The sequence below is a fragment of the Onychostoma macrolepis genome, chromosome 06, assembly GCF_012432095.1.
Source record: "Onychostoma macrolepis isolate SWU-2019 chromosome 06, ASM1243209v1, whole genome shotgun sequence".
NCBI lineage: Eukaryota > Metazoa > Chordata > Actinopteri > Cypriniformes > Cyprinidae > Onychostoma > Onychostoma macrolepis.
In genome coordinates this window covers 15,092,512-15,114,116 of record NC_081160.1, presented here as the reverse complement: position 1 = coordinate 15,114,116, position 21,605 = coordinate 15,092,512, and the positions used below count along the sequence as shown (strand labels likewise).

The 21,605-nt window shown below is 37.5% G+C and overlaps 1 protein-coding gene across 1 annotated transcript; it reads left to right on the top strand.

Moving 5' to 3' along the window:
* Positions 1-1,862: 1,862 nt before the first annotated feature.
* On the top strand, positions 1,863-21,012 carry brdt (bromodomain, testis-specific). Its single transcript, XM_058778737.1, is given in 21 exon segments — positions 1,863-2,629; positions 4,469-4,765; positions 4,903-5,040; positions 5,136-5,277; positions 5,394-5,515; positions 6,899-7,264; positions 7,353-7,481; positions 7,575-7,787; positions 8,243-8,418; positions 10,590-10,838; positions 10,840-10,862; positions 11,211-11,300; positions 11,389-11,517; positions 12,915-12,976; positions 13,127-13,283; positions 14,100-14,188; positions 17,293-17,404; positions 17,506-17,573; positions 17,661-17,854; positions 18,132-18,330; positions 19,742-21,012. Coding segments are annotated over 20 exon segments (2,925 nt in total). The 5' UTR covers positions 1,863-2,629; positions 4,469-4,567; the 3' UTR covers positions 19,811-21,012.
* Positions 21,013-21,605: the final 593 nt, after the last annotated feature.

Genomic DNA, 21,605 nt, shown 5'->3' with positions numbered 1-21,605 from the left:
AAACAGACTTATGTTGTCTGACTGAAATGTTCCGCTCCGTTCTAAAAGAAATGGAAATGCTTTACCACTGCTTACAGTGTAAATGTCAGAGTCGTGATTTGCCACTAATGAGACAGCACCCTTGCAAGATAGAAAACTTTGTTTTGGAGCTTCTTGCTGTCTTGAAAACATTGATATGCTGCTTTTGAGTGTCAATGAAGATGTACTCAGAGGCTTCATGTCATTTTTCACTTCTCATGCATATGTATGCCTCAGAACCAGGCCTACTCAAAGCATCTGCACAGACGGGGAGGAAGATGCAACAAAATCTAGTCCTGAACGTGAATCCCTGCCCTAATTCTTTGATTTCCTTTGTTTTGCTCGCATTTATGATCTTTGTCAAACCCTTTGAATTAAATTGTTTTTCTTAAAAAATGAAGGAAATTTGTAAAATTATAAAGAAAACCATCTGTAAAGTAACAGAGAATTTGGTAACACTAGACAAAAAGGTCACATTTGTTAACCACATTAGTTAACATAAACTAACAATGAAAAATACTTCTAGAGCATTTGTTAATATTAGTTCATGTTCATTTCAACATTTACTAATACATTATTAAAATAAAGATTTATATCTATTAAAATTATTTAATGACCCTAATACAAAAAACATATATATTTTATATTATATATTTTTTAAAATTGCAATTCATCTAGTAGAGCTTAGTAGTGCTTAACAATATGCTCTGATACTGCATGTAATAATGAAAGGGTTCACCATATCTTCTACATAGGCCTACATAACAGCTGCATGAATACATAGGCCTATATCTCTTCTCCCATCATGGCCATATCTCTCTCTATCCATAGATGTGAAAGTGTTTTCCTGAATAACACTTTCACAAATTTGAGAAGTGACCCTGTGGAATGTCGGGTTCTGAACTCTTGACCTTGGGGCCACATGGCATAATGAAGCCTTTCATCTGACCTATGAGCAAATACAGGGGATGTTTATGTACGGCTACTTAGAGGTTCCCTTAAAGTTGCCTTAAAGACAAAAATGAGAATAAAAAACAAACATGACAACATGAATCAACATGTATGACATAATTTATGTCATATAGCTCTCTCTAAATATTTATACATGTGGTTATTTTGTAAGTTTTGTATAGCCGTACTGCAAGGTAGAAAACATACTAGTAAAAGCGTTTTCCATTCAAAATAGGGCTTATGGTGCCCTCTTGTGGAAAGTTTGTTTCAAGTGTTGTTGCTGAATAAGTGAAACGGAATAAAGAGATTGATTGAGCAAAATGAAAATTGTCATCACCTTTAAGTTGTTCGAAATCCGTATTATTTTTATTTATTTCTTAGAATATAATAGGAAATGTTAGTTAGAGTGACTCAGTCACCATTTGCTTTCGTTGTACGGATAAAACATTTATGAAAGTGAATTGGTGACTGAGGCTGTCATACTAGCTAAAATCCCCTCTTGTGTTTCACAGAAGACAAAAAGGAAACAGGATTGCAGCAACATGGGTAAGTGATTAAAAAAATCATTTTGGAGAAAACTTATATTTTATATAGTTTTATTATAAAAATGTACAAAACGCGGATTTTCAATCATAGAAAGTATAATGCACAAAAATGTCCTTGCTCCATGTTTTGATAAAAAAAATGTTTATTTATTTATTTTGTTATGTTGTCTCCCTCTTTCTATGTATTCGTCTTGGAATGTGTTTATCAGTGACTGATGAAGCTTGCTTGAAAAGGTTTAATGAAGGTTGAACGGCGTTTCTTACACAAAAGATGAGTACGGCGTCAATTTAGCGTCAACTGAGAAGCCAATCACTGTCAAGAAAGTGCGCATGCGCATTAGTTTGCGTTCGCCTCCCTTCAGCATTGCTCAGTGCTTTATCATATCATAGTTCTCTTTGTGAGATTTTTCAAGCTGCAGGGATGACCGATGTCCAACACTCGCCAGAAGCTGACAACCAAAGCCACGGAAAAGAGCCACAATGTAATCATTTAACAGACACTAAAGAGGGGAATCGAGCTATAACGTTAGCTATCGACAGAATGTTCTAGAATGGTCATGTGATGTCCGGAGACCAGTTATGTCGCACTTTTAAAAAAATACTCTGACGTACTTGTCTGTTTATTATAGGAGTTCGTTCGCCGTCGTAAACATAAACAGGTTTAAATGTAAAACAGCGTTTCGGTGTTAGTTTAGGGTATAAAATAGAGGGCAGTTTCGATGCATACGTTTTAGAGGAATATTTTCTCGGTGTTAAAGCAGCGAGGGGGAAGAAGGGAGCACGTGAGGGGTCTTGTCCAATGGGATTGGGCGCTTTCAGCAGGAGGGTATAAATACTAGGCGGTTGCCGTGAGAGACGTCCGCCATTGATGACTAACCTTTCAAAGAAACAGTGTAATTTCAAACGTATTCATGTATATGATGTTAATTTGTTCTGTTGGCGTTGAAAACTAAGTTCAAAAATCTTTTAAGTCGTTTTCAAAGAGGGGTTTTCGGGCGCAAAGCATCAACAAGATCCTTCGGTTGGTGAAGTTTTCCAGCAGAGCTCATCCTGCACTGCATCGTCTGTCTCAGTTCTGCAGTTTAAACTTTCTTTGTTGTTCCCGAGACGGAAAGGTAAAATTTTGGATCCAGGTTGAGCTAGCTTCATTTAGCTGGCGGAATGGTTAGGGGAGGGACTGCTAACTGAGCTCAATGTCAGCATCTGACGGGGCGGGGTAATGTGTGGCTAGCTGTGCTAAAGCTAGCCAGGCGCCATTTTATGGCTCGAGGCTTGCTTTAGCGCGATTATTCATGGGATTCATATAAACCAGTCTGTAATGATCTGTATTGTGTTTTATGCTCGTATAAGTTAACGTTTGTCCCTCAAACTGATTATTTAAGCAGAGGCGACACTTCTGTGGCCGTAATATTGAGCCGGAAGTTCGTGTTGCGTCATCCATAAGAGGTAGTTGGGTTTATATAACGCATGGCCCTGTATTTTTTAAAGGAGCAAATATATCTTGCGTATAACCGCAATTTATGGTATATATTACACTCCGTAAGTATAGGGAGCTTTTTTTTTCTAGTGCCGTATTAAATTACTCGTCTGTTTTATTGACCTACAAAGCTTCTTTTTGTTCTGAGTATCCTTAAATGAATGTGCAGTCTGTAATTTGACAAATTGGCACGTGTTTGTCCACAACAAACGATACCAAATTGGCACAACGTCGCTATGTTTATATAGACAAATTGTGAACTCGTTAAACTTGTAGGTGTAAAAAAAAAAAAAGATAATTAATCTTTGAAGTGGACTTCATCGATGATGGACAATAACGTTACTCCCTTCTCCCCTCCAAAAACAAAAAGATTCTCTTCCCAATCATAAGCAAACCAGTGTGAAACTAAGTGTTTTTATATAGCTTATAAAAAATAAAAAATTTTACTTTTTTTTCGAATTGTTTTTCTTGTGTAAATAAATTTTGTAAGTTCATAGGCTTCTTGTACAGTGATTTCTTTTTCTTTTACATTTATTTAAATAAAGTACACATAATGATCAATATAATTTGTAAATGTTTTTGAGTATGAGAAAAATACTATTTTACTGAGCAGGACGATGACCTTTTAGTTTGGGGTAAGTGTGATGAAAGAATAACCTCTGTAGCTGAGCTAAATAAAGCTCGAGAGCTTCAGAGACAATTAAAAGGAGTTCTTTGAATTTTTAAGCATGTTTTCACTGTCGTGAAAAAAAAAAGTTGCTTTTATTGATTTAATGAGTAACTTGCATCTAGAAACAGCAGTTTAAATCGGTAAGCGTTATGCATATAAATTAGGGATAACGTACATTTAAAGTTTTGCCTTGAAACAAATGGTTGGAAGAAACCAAGTAATATCAGTTTCTGATGTTTGTTTTTATTTTAAGTTCATTTTAGATTAGTCTTGAAAAATGTCACAGTGGCAGTTTTCATCTAAACAGTAATGGTCTATTTTTAATGTGCTGGAGAAGTTCTCAATATATTATGCTATCAATTTGTTTTTGGAAGAAAAGAAAGGTCAGCATATTCAGACTTTTTAGCCGGCAAGTTTCCTTCCACATATCTGTTGTTTATTTTAGTTTTTATTTTATTTTTTAAGGTTCTTTTGGGTGGTGTACTTCAGATACTGTGTTTTCAATTTATAAAGATGCCTTTGTCGGGAATGCAGCTGAAAAGCGTTGTAGTGTTCATTTATTAGACAGTAGAGGGCGGTGCATACCGCATGAAACCTGCAGTAGTCCTAAGGACTACAGTGCAGTATGTCATTAACTAGGAATTTAGACAATATGTGTGTTTTACTAAAAAGCTATTACACTTGCATTTAAACTTGTCATAAAAGGACTGTGTGCTCTAATCTGCTGCTTTTTCTGATTTGCCTAAAAATAATAAACAGCAGTGAAGAATGGCATGAGGATGTTGACACTGCTCTCCCTGTTTACAGTGGCACAGACAGTGGATGTGTAATGCTCACTGAGCTGCCTAGGTGTAGTTGCAAAAGCCCTTTCCATACTGGTCACCACTCCCTGGATCGGCTCAGACGATGTCTGATGTGAAACCCCCACAGAACTTCATCATGAATGGGAATCCCCCTCCCCCTGAGTTCAAGAACCCCAAAAGGCCTGGGCGCCTCACCAATCAGTTGCAGTATGTAGAAAAAGTGGTGATTAAGTCCCTGTTGAGACATCAATTCTCCTGGCCTTTCAGACAGCCTGTGGATGCAGCCCGACTCAATTTGCCAGTAAGTCTCGGCGTGCATTGTCATGTAAAGCTATTTTACTGATTACACAGTTTGTAGGTGCAAACCTTTATTGATCTTTGTTTTAAAATGTGCTTGCTTAAGGTTATTGGTGATTTCAATATTTCCACTTAATTTAGGATTATTATAAAATAATCAAGAACCCAATGGACTTGAGCACCATTAAAAAGCGTCTTGAAAACAATTACTACTGGAAGGCAATGGAGTGTATTGAAGACTTCAACACCATGTTCACAAACTGTTACATGTACAATCGGGTGAGGACTCTGCTGTTTTTCTATGTAATGTTGCTAAGAATTAAAGATTTGATACGCAACATTTGGTTTCAAACTTTTTGTGTGTGTGGTTTCAGCCAGCAGATGACATTGTTCTGATGGCTCAAGCCCTTGAGAAGCTTTTTTTGGAGAAGGTGGCAAAGATGCCTCAAGATGAGTTTGAGATCTCTGCTCTGACAACTAAAGCTCCTGTGAAAGGAGGAAGGACAACAACAGCAGGTATTCAGGCCACTTAAATTAAATAAACTGATGACAAATTACTACATGTTTTAGGTTCTGCGTTGTGTATGGCAGTGTAGAGTGAAAATCAAGTTAATATTTGCATTTTTTTGCAGTGTTAAAGAGGCCACAGTCTCCTGTGTCTGAGGTGGTTTTCCAGCAAACAGTGACTGTCATCCCTCCGGATGCTCTCCACACAATTCCCTCTGCTCCCCTGTCTGCACAACTCACCGCCAAAGTCAGTTCCTCTCAAACCACCTGCACTTGCACTTTTGACATGTCTCAGCAGTATCATAAGTCTCTAGTACCAAGTGAACTCGGGTGTTATTACTCATTGTATGCCTGGTAATTACAGTAATTTGATAGGAACATCCTATTTTTTCCTGAATTTCACAATCGGTACATTTACATGGACAATACTCTGATTAAGAATCTACCATGTAAACAGATTTTGAATTACCTTAATCCGGCTAAAGTCATACTCGAAGTAAACAAATCAAATTAAGACATGGAGTATTCCTATTTTAGTCGCATTATCGAAGTGCAGTATAGACATGTACACACCTTAATCACACTATTACCGTGGTGTAGGACTTTTCGCTGCATTTTACGACAGGATAAACACATAGTAGTGGTCAACCGTTTGATGGCAAACAAAAAATTCCATTAACACAACACTGATGTCCATGTAAACATTCTCAATGTATGTGGTAAAATGCAAATTAAATAAGAACAAGAAGTCTCATTCGTACCAGTAGCATGGTGGGAAGCATTTTAGCCAACTTAAGTTTGAGTCCCATCTCATGGACCTTTCCAATCCCATCACCCACTTTCTCTCCCACTTCCTGTCAAATCTCCGTATTGTTCTTTAGGAAAAAAGGCAAAGAAATGGGTGCATATTCACTAATTTGTGTGTGAAATCTGTCCACAAGTGTTGTTTCAAACAAATTGTTATTTATCAATAATCTTTGTAATAAAAAATATTACAAATAAACAAAAATGTATTGACCGCTGAAACCACGCATAAACAAAAATTACCTACTCCTGTGGCCTTGTAAACATGTTTGGATGAAACCTCTTTTTATATTGATATGCAAGTACCTGTATTCTAAATCTCCATAAGAGGTGATTGTGTTGTTTTGTACTTATTTTGAGGATTGTACACTCATTACTCGAAGGGTCTGCATGCATCTGCTCTCAGGCAAGAATGCGTCTTTAGAGACCGTCATGTTTGCTCTGAGGCTGTAAAGGAAAGCTTTTGCGGAGAGCCCTTGCACAGAGATTTAGGCATGTTACTAACTTTGGGTATGCAGTTGCTCATTTGGAATACTCCAAATTCATTAACATTACAACGTGGATAGGAATATGTGCATGTGCATGTGTTGGGGTTTAGGCAGATTTTTTTTCTCTTGTCTGTATAAATGTGAGTAATCAGTGTAACATAGTGACCTAGTGTTTGCCAAGGATTAACTGTTGTAGTTTTGCCTTTTTGACAAAGGTAAGGGCTGTTTGGTTGTCTCATGCCGAGTAGTATTTCTAAAAGTGGAATAGTATGGGAAAAACACGGACTGCATATATTTTTTTTTAGTTAACGGTAATCTGCATGTACCTTTTCTTTCAGTTGAAAAATGGTGTGAAAAGAAAAGCAGACACTACGACCCCTTCTGCCTCTTCCATCAACAGCTGTGAGTCATCCCCTTGTGTAACAGAACCAAAAGTCCTTAAGTTATTCTCCAGGCGAGGCAGCGGCCGACCCATCAAACCTCCCCGTAAAGACCTTCCTGAATCACCACCACAGCATCAGGTGGGCAGAAGGACCAAACTCTCAGAGAGACTCAAATACTGCAATGCCATCCTAAAAGAGATGTTTGCCAAAAAGCATTCTGCTTACGCCTGGCCCTTTTATAAGCCTGTGGATGCAAAGACACTGGGCCTTCTTGATTATCATGAAATCATTCACCAACCTATGGATATGAGTACCATCAAAGTGAGTACCATGGTTTTGTTAATATTACTGAATAAACTTTGCTCACTGTTATTGTTTTATATGTAATGGGCTTATTTTTTTCGAATAGAAAAAGATGGAAGCTCGTGAGTACACCGATGCATTGCAATTCGCTGCAGATGTGCGACTCATGTTCTCAAACTGCTACAAATACAATCCACCCAGCCATGAGGTAGTGGCCATGGCAAGAAAACTTCAGGTGTGTCTCTAGGTGGTTTGATCATCTTTTAAAATCCATTGTTTGTCTTATTTTCCTATGGGTAAATGTGGAATATTTTTATTTTTTACCCAGGATGTTTTTGAGTTTCGCTTCTCCAAAATTCCTGACGAGCCGAGGAATTCAGCCCCATCCTCTAGTCAGAACAGAGTAAAGAAGGAGAGAGCACACAGTCCATCCAGCTCTGAGAGCAGTGACAGCGAATCATCGTCTCCATCAGAAAACTCCTCAGACACAGAAGAGGATGAAGAGGAGAGAGTGCAGAGACTTGCCAACCTGGAGGAACAGGTTGGACTTGCATATATACTTTTGAGTCCCTTCACAGATACACACATCCTCTGTTCCAATACCGTCACACCCAATGTGGTGACTCTTCCTCCTCCTGCAAATTCTATGGCAGTATTGCATGTATTCTTTGCAGGGAAAACAATTCCAGAATGTTCTTTGCCAAGAAGCGAGAGAACTCTTTTATTAACATACTTGGGAGGACTTAAGTCTGAGCAATTACAAATTGATTTTATTTATGAAGTGTCATTGTAGTGTTGTGCTTAAGCATGTTAACATGTTGCCAAGTCGAATCTTTTTTTACCAGTGTGAGTATTTGTAGTACCTGCTGTGAGGGTTTGGATGCTCCCGTTTGTACAGCAGGCAGTGAAAAAATAGCGTACTAAGTTTTGAACTATAGATTGACAGTATTAATATGTATACTTTTATATAATGTCATTTCTGTCTTCACTCACCAGCTGAAAGCAGTTCGAGAGCAGCTGCAGTTACTGACCCAAACACCTCTCTTGAAACCAAAGAAAAGGGAAAAGTCCAAGAAGAAGAGGAAGAAAGAGAGAGAGTCCAGTAAGCGAAAAGGTGAAGAAATGAAGAAACCGGCAAAAATACAGAAGAGGTCCAACAGCAAGTCATCAGGGTAAGAAAATGTGTGGTGCTTGTGGGTGCACATCATGGCCATTTCTATCCCAAGTATCCACTAGGGCTGAACGATTCATTGCATTTGCGATATATTGCGATTTATTTTTTCAACCACAGAGGCTGCGATTACACTCTGTCACGTGACACGCGAGAGTAAAGTGGTGTGTTCGACTTGCAGACCGATCGGTGTATGACATCAAAGTACGGCGAGAGAAAGCATAAGGAGACGTCCACTGTCTTTTAGCTCTCTGGGTACTTTGATGACACACATCGATCGGTCTAAGCAGCGCTACTTCAAGTCGAACACATCTAAGCAGTCTTCAGAGGAAGCATCAAGTTGGCAATCTAGAGTGTTGCCAGTTCCGCGGGTTTGCCTCCAAAAACGTGATATTTAGCCCCTGGAGTGCGAATCTTACCAGGGAACCCCTCCAAAAAAACGTGTATTTTACTCCCTAGAATGCAATTTTTACCAGTGGATCCCCCTCGAAATGCGATTGGGCTAGTTTTGAGTAGCAGTTGGGCAGGTTTTGTTGTGAAAACCTGGCAACCCTGGCACGCTACACGCGGAGTAACAGTGTTACGGTGCATTTCATTTCTGAAGACTTTGACCTTAAAGGGATACTCCACCCCAAAATGCAAATTTTGTCATTAATCACTTACCCCTTTCTCATTCCAAACCCGTAAAAGCTTCGTTCGTCCTTGGAACACAATTTAAGATATTTTGGATGAAAACCGGGAGGCTTGTGACTGTCCCATTGACTGCCAAGTAAATTTCACTGTCAAGGCACAGAAAAGTATAAAAGACATTGTCAAAATAGTCCATCTGCCACCAGTGGTTCAATCTGCATTTTATGAAGCGGCGAGAATACTTTGTACGCAAAGAAAATAAAAATAACGACATTTATTCAACAATTCGTCTCCTCTCTGTGTCAGCGTAGTGCCATTTTGAAAAGCATCCGATGGACGCAAAGTGCATACGCTATTCTCTGTCATCAGTAACGCATGGATACATATTGTACATTTATTTACGCTTTGATTTTAATGGAAACAGTGTATCCATGCGTTACTGATGACAGAATAGCGTACGCACTTTCCGTCCATCGGATCAAAATGCGTGTTTTGGCGAATATCCTAGTAAATGCAGTCGGTTAGGCATATGTCTTAACGTGAACAGTTGAGAAAGAAAACGCATGTGTATCAGTAGCCTATATTAAATTTGTGCTTTCGTTCTTAAAGTGAAAGCAAACGCTGTCAAAGAAAAATACAAGTGCTCACTGCTCCTGACTAAATAACCTTTGTAACATCAAAAATGATTAATCTATATTTAATTTATACTGTGAAGACTATTCAATTATTTTACATTTGATTATTACATTTCTGTAGAATGCCTGAAAATTTCTCTTAGACTCTTCTTTTAAACCTGAAAAGCACTGTTTATTGAACTTGTCTTTGTTCTATTGTATTTATTTTCTGCTATTGCTTGTAATTTGGTTATTTGTAGAAAAGATTTTTAGCACTGAGCCCATAGCAGCCAGAATTCTTTTTCCAATTCTTTATTTTCTTTATTTAAAAAAAAAAAAAAAGGTGTATAGGTCTATATTTTTTTTTGTTGTTGTTGTGAATGTCTCAATTGAGGTACAGGATGTGAAAATTTCAGATAAATGTTCATGTTATATATTTTGTTTGCGTTTGTGAGTTAATAAAAATGTAGATGGTTGTTTAAAATCGGTATATAATATCATAATATCGATCGATATGCTCCTGAATCGAAGCGTATCGTAGAATCTTTTGAGGTATCTGCAAATATCATATTGCTGGGCAGTGTTTCCCTATGTTTATGGCTTTGGGGGAGTGGCGACCGTTGTGGGGGGGGGTTCTGTTTTTTTTCCGACATAAAAAAAATAAATATTTTATTGCTTTGAAGAAATGTGCATTGGTAATATTTTGCTCTGCGCCCTAATGTGGTCTCAGGAATGAAGCCAAAAGCTTTTTCACCCAAACTGAAATTATGCCTTTTAAATTAAAATATAATTCGAATATTGATAATATTTTAAGTACAAAATTTGAATTTAATTTTTCAGCCATTTTGACAGCCCTAGTGGATAATGTCTAGAGTTTTATGGCAAGACAAATTCTCAATGAAATCAAAATTGTCAACTTTGTTCTCAGGCGGAAGGAAAGCAGAGCATACGACTCCGAGGAAGAGATGAATACATTACCCATGTCTTATGAGGAGAAACGGCAACTGAGTCTGGACATTAACAAGCTTCCTGGAGACAAGCTTGGCAAAGTAGTGAACATCATCAAGGCGCGAGAACCCTTGCTTAGGGACACAGACCCTGAGGAAATCGAGATCGACTTTGAGACTCTCAAACCTTCAACTCTTCGAGCTCTCGAGTGTTATGTTGTCACTTGCCTCCAAAAAGCCGAAAGAAACTGACAGTAAGTACTGTTTTGTCAATATTAAGAGCTTTTCAAGCGGAGGCACAGTATATATGAAAGATGGTGCTAAAAGCTTTTCACACCACATGTAATACAACTGAATGGCATGGAAATCTGAAATATTTCCATGTGTTTTTCATACTTCAACTATATACGCCAAGACAGGGGACACATTTCATAAAGATTTTTCTTTTCTCATGTCTTCTTCTTCAGAGCTTCAACACGATTAGTGCTTAAAATTGCCATTTTTTAAACAAAAGGATACATACTCTACAACTTTTACAAAATTGATGTGTAAAAGGAGAATTTTTATCTTATATGTATTGTGTGACCTTTTTACATTATTAGAAAAGAAGCTCCAGAAGAAGTCTAAAATCAAGGAAATGGACAAAGAGCTGCAACACACAAATGGAGAATCAAATAATAAAAAGGCCAAAAGTAAGTATAGGTATTTATTTGTTCATTCCTTATTTATGTAGTCATATAAATGCAGTATAAACCTATATGTTTCCCCTTTTGTGTGCAGTTGAAGCAGAAGGGGAGTTTAAAGACATGAGCCGTCCGTGTCGTCTGAGTGACAGCAGCAGCAGCTCGTCCAGCTCTGACAGCAGTAGTAGTGACTCTAGCTCCTCTGATAGCTGTGACTCTGATTCAGGTTAGCTGCTTCACACCTACCCACCAACCCTTTTATTCACTCACTGTCTCTCAGGCCAGTCTGTTCCCCCTGCTATCAATCTTGCCACTGATGCAGAAAACAAATAAAAAATTGTAAAGCTTACTCGGACACGTCCCCAGCATTATAAAATTTCACTTATTTCATCTTAACACCTTCTGGACAACAAATATTTGAAACATTCCACAGTTTCAAATTTAAAAAAAAAAAATGGTGTAAAAATGTTTTTTTTTTTTTTTTTTTTCAATTCTTGTCTTTTACACTTTTTCACTTTTGTAATATAAAGAAAATTGTGCACTTTTGGCTCTAAATTAGTAAAAGAATAAGTCATCTCATTTTCTCTCTTGACTCTTTCTGTAGTTTTTGTTGGGTGCTATTATTTATTTGTTGTTTTCCAATGTTTGATATTTTGTTCTTGTTTCATCACAATCACTTATTTATGTTGTTGCTGTAGTTTAAGACAAGTTTAAGACCAGCTGGCTCTTGGTGTGGGATTTTCTTTGTTTTATACACCCTCAGCATTTTCAAGTTCAAAATAGTGGTAAGGCTTAGGAAAAAAACGCCGGTTTCCAATTTGGACCTTCACCAAACATACCTGAGAGCACAACAGTTTATGTGTCATATGCTATTGTCCCTGTTAAGAGTTACAGCTGGTCCGTTTTAAACTGCTGCTTTGAATCATTACTATGTGGTTCCCCTGTTGCATTACATTGTAATTCCACCTTTTGTACTTGTGTGAGGTTATACAGAGATGTTTATGTAATGATAATCTACAATAGATTGTATAAGCATACATCGATATGTTGTATGTGAGTTACTTGGATTGTAAACTATAGTTGTAACATGGAAGCTAGGACCAAAAAAAAGCTGTCATAAGAGGCAACCACTTGTCCTGCTTAAAGTCTGTTGCATATTTTGTAGATGTGTGAATTTTATTTACCTAAACGGGTATAAAGCTTCCCCTTTTGAGTTTGGTGTTTAACACCCAGAGATTTAAATAAAACACTGTTCATAGACAACTGTTGTATGTTAAGATAAGTGTTGTGTTTTTCTTTCCCTTTGTTTTGTCATTTCACATTGTTTATTTTGTTTTATTATTCACATTGTTTACTTGCGTCACAAAACATTTTCACAAGTTGTGCACACTATTTATGAAAAAAAAAAATTGACTTTGTGTTTTTTTTCTTGTGTTTTTATGATTTATTTACTGTGATTGTGACACTTTATAGTACTTAAATTGCATACACAGTTTATATTTTATTACTGGAGTTCAGATAAACTGAGTAAATCAGCAGGAATACCCACGGGATGGGGTTGGCCTTTCCCGCAGTCATGACTGAAGTGAAATGACCTCAGTGTGCATTGTGCGTGTCTTACAGAACAGAAAGCTAAGAGGAAGCAAAGCAAAGCCCCTGGCCATGCCCACAAAATTAAAAACAAGGTAAAAAAGCACACAAGCCAATAAGAGACAACCCATATTAAATGGCCTACTCCCACTCCTTTAACATTTGGCACATGGAGCATTTCACTTCATGTAGTGCCAGATTTTTCCTGAGTGAAATATTGCCCCCTTGTCCCCCTCCCCAAACAGGCATCGCGGCAGGCCGTTGCTGAGGTAAAGGACTCTTCTGCCTCAGTCGTGACGTGCCAGTCTCGTCCAGCGTCACTAGTCTCAGAGGCAGACTCCAAAGACCTGTTTGCGTCACAACATGCAAAGCATCCTGCCGAGGACATCATGGCAATCCCAGGTTAGGCTCGGTGCCATTGTTCATACTTCTGTTCACGTTGATGTGTTTGCCACATCATGATGTACAAAACAATTGAAATGACCTCCAAAAATGATAATGATTTCTTTATTACTCATCAAAATCTGCATTTGGAGAACAGATAGCAGCTTTGATTTATCACCTAAACCCTTTTCTGTCCATCCCTCTACCCTCCTCCTGCAACAGCATTACACAGCCGGCTGCCTCCTCAGCCTACCAGACCTAGTGGCAAAGCTGCCCCACTACCTCGTAAAACCTGGACTGCCCCTTTACCGCTCAGCCTACCTCCAGACCAGGCCATCAACCATTTATGTAACACTTCTGCCATCTCCCCCTGTAACGACAACACAACCACCCCACTCAAATCTTCCCACGTGTCGATCCCCCCACACACACCAACCTCACTCCTTTCAGACCCGTCATTCCCCTGTAGTCCCTCACTCGACCCGCAGGCCTCTCAGGTTGGCCCCTCATCGCCTGCTGCTGCAGAGAAGCCTCCACTTAAATCTGAGCAGGAAGGTAAGAGGTCACTTGATGTGTCACCTCCGCCGCCCGCCGATCTCCGTCGCTCGCTCCCCTTGCTCTGTTAACATTGTGCATCTGCAACTTTTCTTTTCCATTGTGGGTTAACATTGTATGTCCATCATAACTGGTGGTTTGTTGTTGATTTTTGATGATCTCTTCCCAGCTGCATGTCATTGCTGTCTCTCACTTATAGTGCCGCTTTAATGCATGTGTAAAACAGGATATCAATTCAAAGTAAACTCCATCTTTCTCTTCCTCCCCTCAATCCTGCAGGTGTTCCTCCTCTTCTGTCACCACTGACCTCACCTCCTGCAGCCATGCCTGTCACAGGATGCCAGCCTACCTCCAGCTCTCAGTTTGAGGTAAATTTATAATTCTGCTAAACTTGTCTTCGTATGGAGAAATACTATACAAAAAGACTTTAACTGGTTCATTTTATTCAACTAAGTTGTTGTCATTTAAAATGGATTGTTAGAATAGTTTGATATCATGTGATAAATGGTTGGGTAACAACGTTTAGTCCGGCATGTTTGTTCCCCATTACATGACAAGATTTTATCATGTCAAAACTGCATAATCTGACACAGTGACTGTCTCGTAACCAGCAAAAAAATTGTGTAGTCTGAACCAGGCTTAAGAAAAGTAGGAGAAGCCACATAATATAATAATTTTCATATATGATGAATTACTTAGAGCGAGCAGACAAAACAATAAATGTGGCCATTGCTTTCGGAGGTGGATGCCTGCTGTTTGGTAACACAGTCGTCTAAGACAAATATACAGAAATACTGGTAACACTTTATTTTAAGGTGGCCGTAATACAGAGTAATTACATAGTTAAGTACTTGGTAGTAGCCGTTGTACTTGCATGAAACAAAATGTACCTACCATGTAACTAAGTTATAGAACAGCCTGTACTTACAGTTTGTAATTATGTAGATGTATAGGCAACTACTGTTACACATATGTAACAGACCGAGTCTGTTACACAGCTACTTATGTAACCAAAAGATTGTTACATATGTGTTGCAGACTTTATAAAACGTAATTATAATTGTAAGTACACAGATATAAGCTACTTAAAATATAGTGCATCAAGATTGTACTTAAGTGTACAAGCAGCTGTGTAACAGACTCTGCCTGTTACATATGTGTAACAGTAGCTGCCTATTACATCTACATAGTTACAAACTGTAATTACCGGGTGTTCCATAACTTAGTTACATGGTAAGTGCATTTTGTTTTATGCAAGTACAACAGCTACTACTAAGTACTTAATTAGGTAATTACTCTGTATTATAACACCTTAAAATAAAGTGTTACCGAAATACTTTAATGACAGGCTTTGCTCAGGCATTTCATAACAGCCAAAACATTTCAGATGCTGTGCAACGAGATCGGTCTGCTGGTTAGTCAAGGTGTCCCATCCCATCATGCAAAGTCACATAACTTTTATTTTATTTTATTTTTTTTGATGCGCATGGTGGAATTTATTCGGTAAATGTTTTTCTATTGTAGTTTGTGCATTTATATATTTTTTATTGTCGTATAAAAAGTTTATCCTACTCAATTGTGCGCATAACCTTTTTTTTTCTCTCTCTCTCTTATTAGAATTTATGAATTATTTATCGATTTTAAAATTTTATGTGCATCTTGGCTTTTCCATCCAGCTTTTTTTTTTCTTTTCTTTTTTTAATGCCATTTTCAAAAATGCGCATTAAAAAAGGTTGATAGAAACACAGCTAAAGTCTGATGCTAAAAAATTGGCATCTGTGACCATCATACACTACACGATTTTCTATGAAATCTGTCAACTCAAATCTGCAGACTGGCTCTCATTGTGTTTACACCATACGTGACAGAGCAACCATTGCAAATTATTTGAACTTTGTATGAATACGTCATTAATAGAACAAGGCATCTGTTTACTGTCAGGGATTTGTCGCGCCACGCCGCATCCAGTGTGGACGGCATCACTGATTATAATGGGTTCTATAGTATTTTGTCATGTGGCGCCGCTGCTCACGTTCGGGATAGACTGACTTTCAGCAACTAGCGTCAACTTCTCCATAGAGAAAGAGGAACAAGAATGAGCTTGTAAACTGCAGATGGAAGCTGATCGAGAGAAGACCAGCACAGACAAAAGCTGATTCATTTAGAAACGAAGCAAGTGCTCGTCTTTATTGATGCATCATTGATTCCTTCAAAACATTCATTCAGCAACGAAACACTGTAGTGTTGCTCTGAGATGCACAAATGTTCTTCTCCACCTTTTTTGTGGAACTGTTTTCATAGAAGAAACAGGGAAAAAAGACAATTGTGTCAGTGAAAGTTCATGTGTAAAAGTTCAGTGAAATAGGGCTACCCCCTAATAGTCGACTAATCGTTAGTCGACCAGAAGAGGCTTGGTCAACCAAAATGTTATTAGTTGCATAGTCGCAGAAAAATAAATAAAAAATCCACAGGCAAAGTCTCGCAGTCCGTGATGGACAGATCATTAACAGCTAGTCTATGTGGTAATACAGTACATCAGGCAGGACATCCAAACGCTCGCCTATCATTTATCGACCTCAAATATGGCCTATCATCTGAAATATGTAAGTATTAGCAACCTTACATGGCCGCTCAATCTAATGTTAACAGAAATGTGCGCTGTTCAAGTGTCTGTGCGGAGAGTGGAAGCTGAACAGCAGCGCGCTTAATGCAGGACAGATGGAGTCGCCGGTGCGGTTATTTACTCTTAAAATACTCTGTCATTTTTGATCATACAGATAAGAGTAATATATCTTTCAAATCTGTAAAGACTCTACGTTTATTTGTGCACTCACAATAACAAAACTCACTTTTGTAAAATAAAGCAAACAGGATGCACTTAAATTTCTGCCCTCTCGGGCTCTGTGAACTTCAGTGTGAAACTCCATGTATATCTTTGCCTTACAGACATTAAAAATATATAGAGTGAAATGTCTACTTTCAAATTAACCATTCAAATGGAAAACAAGTATTTTCCGATTATTTAATCCGTGTGAAACATGCATACAGGCGCGTCCAGTACTGCAGGGATGATGAGTTGGTGTCGTCAACTTCATCACTTAAACCAAAAACAAAAAAGCACTAGTTTATCAAATAATTAAAATGCTAATGCAGTCTTCTTACTGTTTTTCCCTGACACATTCATAATCATTACTTGTGCCGGTGCGCTGTGGCAAGCTTTATGTATGTGCTTGAGTGCTTATTAGGCTAGGCAGTTAAAGGCTCATTATTATGATTTAAATGGTTTATTAATAAACATCCGATTAGTCGACTAATGCTTAAAATGAACGACTACTGTTCGACCAGAAAAATCCTTAGTCGAGGGCAGCCCTACAGTGAATAAACAGGATTTAGATCCAGATGGATGGTGTTCGACCTGGTTGTTGTTGGTGACACACAAATCACTTTTTGTAATTGCTTTTTCTCTCTGCAGCAGTGTAAATTGTTGTCACCTCTGCATGAGAGTCCATTAACCAACATGAGGGATGAGCAGAGCTGCCCAGAGACACTGGAAGAGCCCTCCGTTCAGCTGCACAAAATGAACGGTCAGCATTTCTCCTGCCGTTTTCCTCCAGAGTCCTCTCCTTTTTTTTCCTCAACGGTTTCTTGAAATTTTCTTGAAATTGGTTCTTCTTCACATTTCTAGGAGCTAAGTACGATGGCAGTGAACTATGCAAGCCCATTCAAGATGCCAAATCCAACCTGCCTAAAAAGGTACCAATGCTTTATATGGGTAGCAAATGAAAAATGCACTCTTTGGTGTTCTCTCCAATAATCTGGACCTGTTTACATGTGTTTAAGGATATTGTACTAAAGCATGCAGACTCTTGGACAAGCTTGGGGAAGATGGCTACTCAAACTCCTTGCCCAATCAAATCATCCAAGGAAAGTTTCCAGCAGTTTCGCAAAGTTGCCATGGAGAAAGAGGAACGAGAGAGAGCTCGTAAACTGCAGATGGAAGCTGGTCGAGAGAAGAGCAGCACAGACAAAAGCGGGTATAAACAGAATCTTATTTTTAAGGCAACAGTGTATAAAGCTGTGTTATGTAAGTTTCATTTTGGAGGAGTTTCAATCTCTGCATGGCTGAAGACATGATTCCAGCTGACCACAGCTTCCCATGGCTCAGTTTCAAAACCTAGCGAGTTTGACACATGCATTCTAAGTTTCTACTCTATTATTAATTTGCAGTCATATCCCTATGGCCCACACGTGATTATTATATGACTGTTCTCGCTGATCTAGCTAACAGTGTGGCCTTTTGATGATTTCTAGCCTGACGCAGCAGCTTCAAAAAACCAAGCTGGACTGCCCACCTTCAAATCCAGAAGTGGAGTCAGCAGAGCTGTCTGTGATGGCAGCCATCTTGGATACCCCCAAAGCCCCTGAGCCCTCCTCTCTTCCACAGAGCTCTGTTGACAGAGAACGAGAGATGGCTCGCAAGAGAGAGCAGGAGCGCCGCAGGAGAGAGGCTGTAAGTACTTTGCACACCAAGTATTTTACAAAGTAACTTTAAAATGTTGATATTTAAAGGGATAGTTCACCCAAAAATGAAAATTGTCTTTACTCAGCCTCATCGCTCCAAACCCTCAAGACCTTCGTTCATCTAACAAACACAAATTAAGATTTTTTTGATGAAATCCGAAAGCTTTCTGACCCTGCATAGACTGCAACGTAACTACCACATTCAAGACCCAGAAAGGTAGTAAGGACAGCGTTAAAATAGTCTAACAGTTCAACCGTTATTTTTTGAAGCTACGAGAATACTTTTTTTTTTGTGCAAAGAAAAGAAAAATAACGACTTGCATCGTGGTACTCTCATGAACACGCGTCGAAGACTGAAGAAAGTTTAAAGAGGTAGTTCCCTTAAGAAAAAAACATAGCTCACCCAAACATGAAAATCGTATTACCCTCATGTTGTTTCAAATCTGTATGACTTTCTTTCTTCTGCTGAACACAAAGGAAGAAATAAAAAAAGAAATGCTGGCAAGCAAAAGGTGTGCTCATCTGCAGAAGAGAAGAAATTGTTGAATAAAGTTATTTTTGTTTTCTTTGTGCACAAAATATTCTTGTAGCTTCATAACATAACGGTTGAACCACTAATGTCACACGGACTATTTTATCGATGTCCTTTCTGGTCCTTGAACATAGTAGTTCTGTTGCTGTCTATGCAGGGTCAGAAAGCTTTCGGATTTCATAAACAATACCTTAATTTGTGATCCAAAGATGAACGAAGGTCTTACGGGTTTAGAAGGATGAGGGTGAGTAATTGACAGAATTTTCATTTATGGGAGAACTATCCCAAATTAGTGATGTTCTTCTAGATTTATAATAAATAAAAACATTGTTACTTATTTTTATTAGATGAATATATAATATTATAATGTTTAATAACAAATATCTGTTATGATGTTTATTAGCATTAATAACAAATAATATACATTGTGGTTTTATTAATATCAATAGTTAACACTGTTACTGTTGTTCTTATGTAATTGTTTTATGATAATGATTATAATAATAATTATTAATTATAATAATAGTAAAATAACCAAACAAATTTACGTATCGGTTATGTTTATAATCAGTAATAATAACCACAAAAAACACAACTGTTAAGATTACAATATAAAGATGATTTACTAATTAGGTTTATTATATTATGCTATAAATTATTGATATTTGAAAATAATACAATTATAATAACGTTATATTGTTTATTAATATTCATAACAAATATTATACTTTGTTTTTTAATAACCACAAATATTACTGATGATGTTGTTGTTGCTGTTGTTAAATATTTTTGTTACTACTAGTACTCATAATAATAATAATAATAATGTTTTTATGATGTTAATTTTTTTTAATGTTATTTTTCTTAGATGTCCGGAGTCATCGATATGACCATGCAGAGTGACATAATGGCAACCTTTGAGAAGAACTTGGACTGAGATTAACAAACAAATAAAAAGAAATTTGCTTGTGTGTTGCGCTACTGTTCGGTGAACAGTGTAGGCCATCTTTTCTCTTCCCCTACTTGCTCCATGAGTCCTGGCGACTGAAACGGGTCTTTGGTCTTTTGACGGGCAAAAATACTGCAATACAGCTGCATCACTTTACATTTGTACTAAGTTAGCTCTTGTAAAAATAAGAAAACAGTCGTGGACAGCATATGATGTTGTAAGACCAATATTTGCACCAATAATAGTGAGTGTATATTCTTGAGTTTTTGTTATTTTGATACGTTTGATGCTTGGATTCAGAAATGCCTGCACTGAAACGCTGTCAATTGTCTGCGGCAGTTTGGAAAGAGAAACGTCTGTCATTTCACAACAGTTTTTGTGTTTCTTAACATGTTTTTTGTTTGTTTGTTTGTTTGTTTGGTTTTTTTTAAATACTGAAGAATGTTTACTTCTCTTGATTATTATTGCAATCGGATTCTTTGACACATTCCATCGACTCTTCTGCTGTATGAATATTGCATAGCTGGTCGTCTTGCGCTAGCTGTTGTCAGAACTGTAAGGGATATTCCTGTGCAGGGCCCCGACCCTGTTTATCCTACTAGCTGGTATTTCATGTATTTGACGTAAAGCAGCAGTTTAAACAGAAAATATGCTTGCTGTGTTAAACTTGTCCTGTTTAATTTTATATATATATATATATATATATATATATATATATATATATATATATCAAAAGAAAATTCTGTAGTGTCAGAAATGTAACCTAAGCATGCGTGTATAAATATTTAGCATTTTGTTACAGGGCAGCCATTTTTTTCCAAGTGTCCGCCTATGAAGAATCAGACTTATTTAGAGCAGTTATTGCACTTCTTGTATTTCTATTTGTATCCATTTGGAAGTGCAGTGCCATAAAGTTTCTCTCTTGGAGATAATAGGCAGTTCTCTGTGCCTAAAGTCAGTGGGTTCTCCAAAGCCGTGTTGATTCCAAGGTGTGATCTGGTGATTGTACTGCACTGAAGATATGTTCAAAATCCTTTCTGACTATATTGTGTGGCAGTTTTCATCACAAGCACTTTATTCATTACACCACCATGCTGAGGTGTCACATGCTATTGAGGGGAAGAATAATATATTATTTCAAAGAAATCACATTCTAAAAGTTAAATCAATAAATAAGTATTTTCAGTAAAGTTTGTGATGTGGTCACTTTCATTTAAATTAAATGGGTAAGTATATTGATGTCACCATTTATACACTAAGGTGTTTTTAAAATGAATTCATACTTTTATTTAGCACATTAAATTACAGTAAAATACTGTAATTCATGTTACAAACATTTATATTTCAAATCGTTGTTTTTAACGAGATGTTAAGAATCACGGTTTCCACAAAAATAAATAAATAAAATGGTCTTCAAAGTTTGGCATGAAATATCTTTTGAGCACCAAATCAGCATATTAAAATTTCCGAAGCATCATGTGACACTGAAGACAGCAGTAATGATACTGAAATTTTAGCTTTGCCATCACAGGAATAAATTGTTTTACAAAATATTAAAACAAAGACGAGTTACTTGTATAAATTGTATATTTCACAATATTAGCGTTTTTACTATATTTTAATCAAATGAATGCAGTCTTGGGTTTGAGACTATTAATAACTTTAAAATATTGCCCACCTGAACTTCTGAATGGTATTTTATATGGATGAAATGTTAAATGGAAATCGTTTTAGTTTTCAAGGCTCGGCTATAGCTGTTCTTTTTGATCAAGAGTGAACTTGC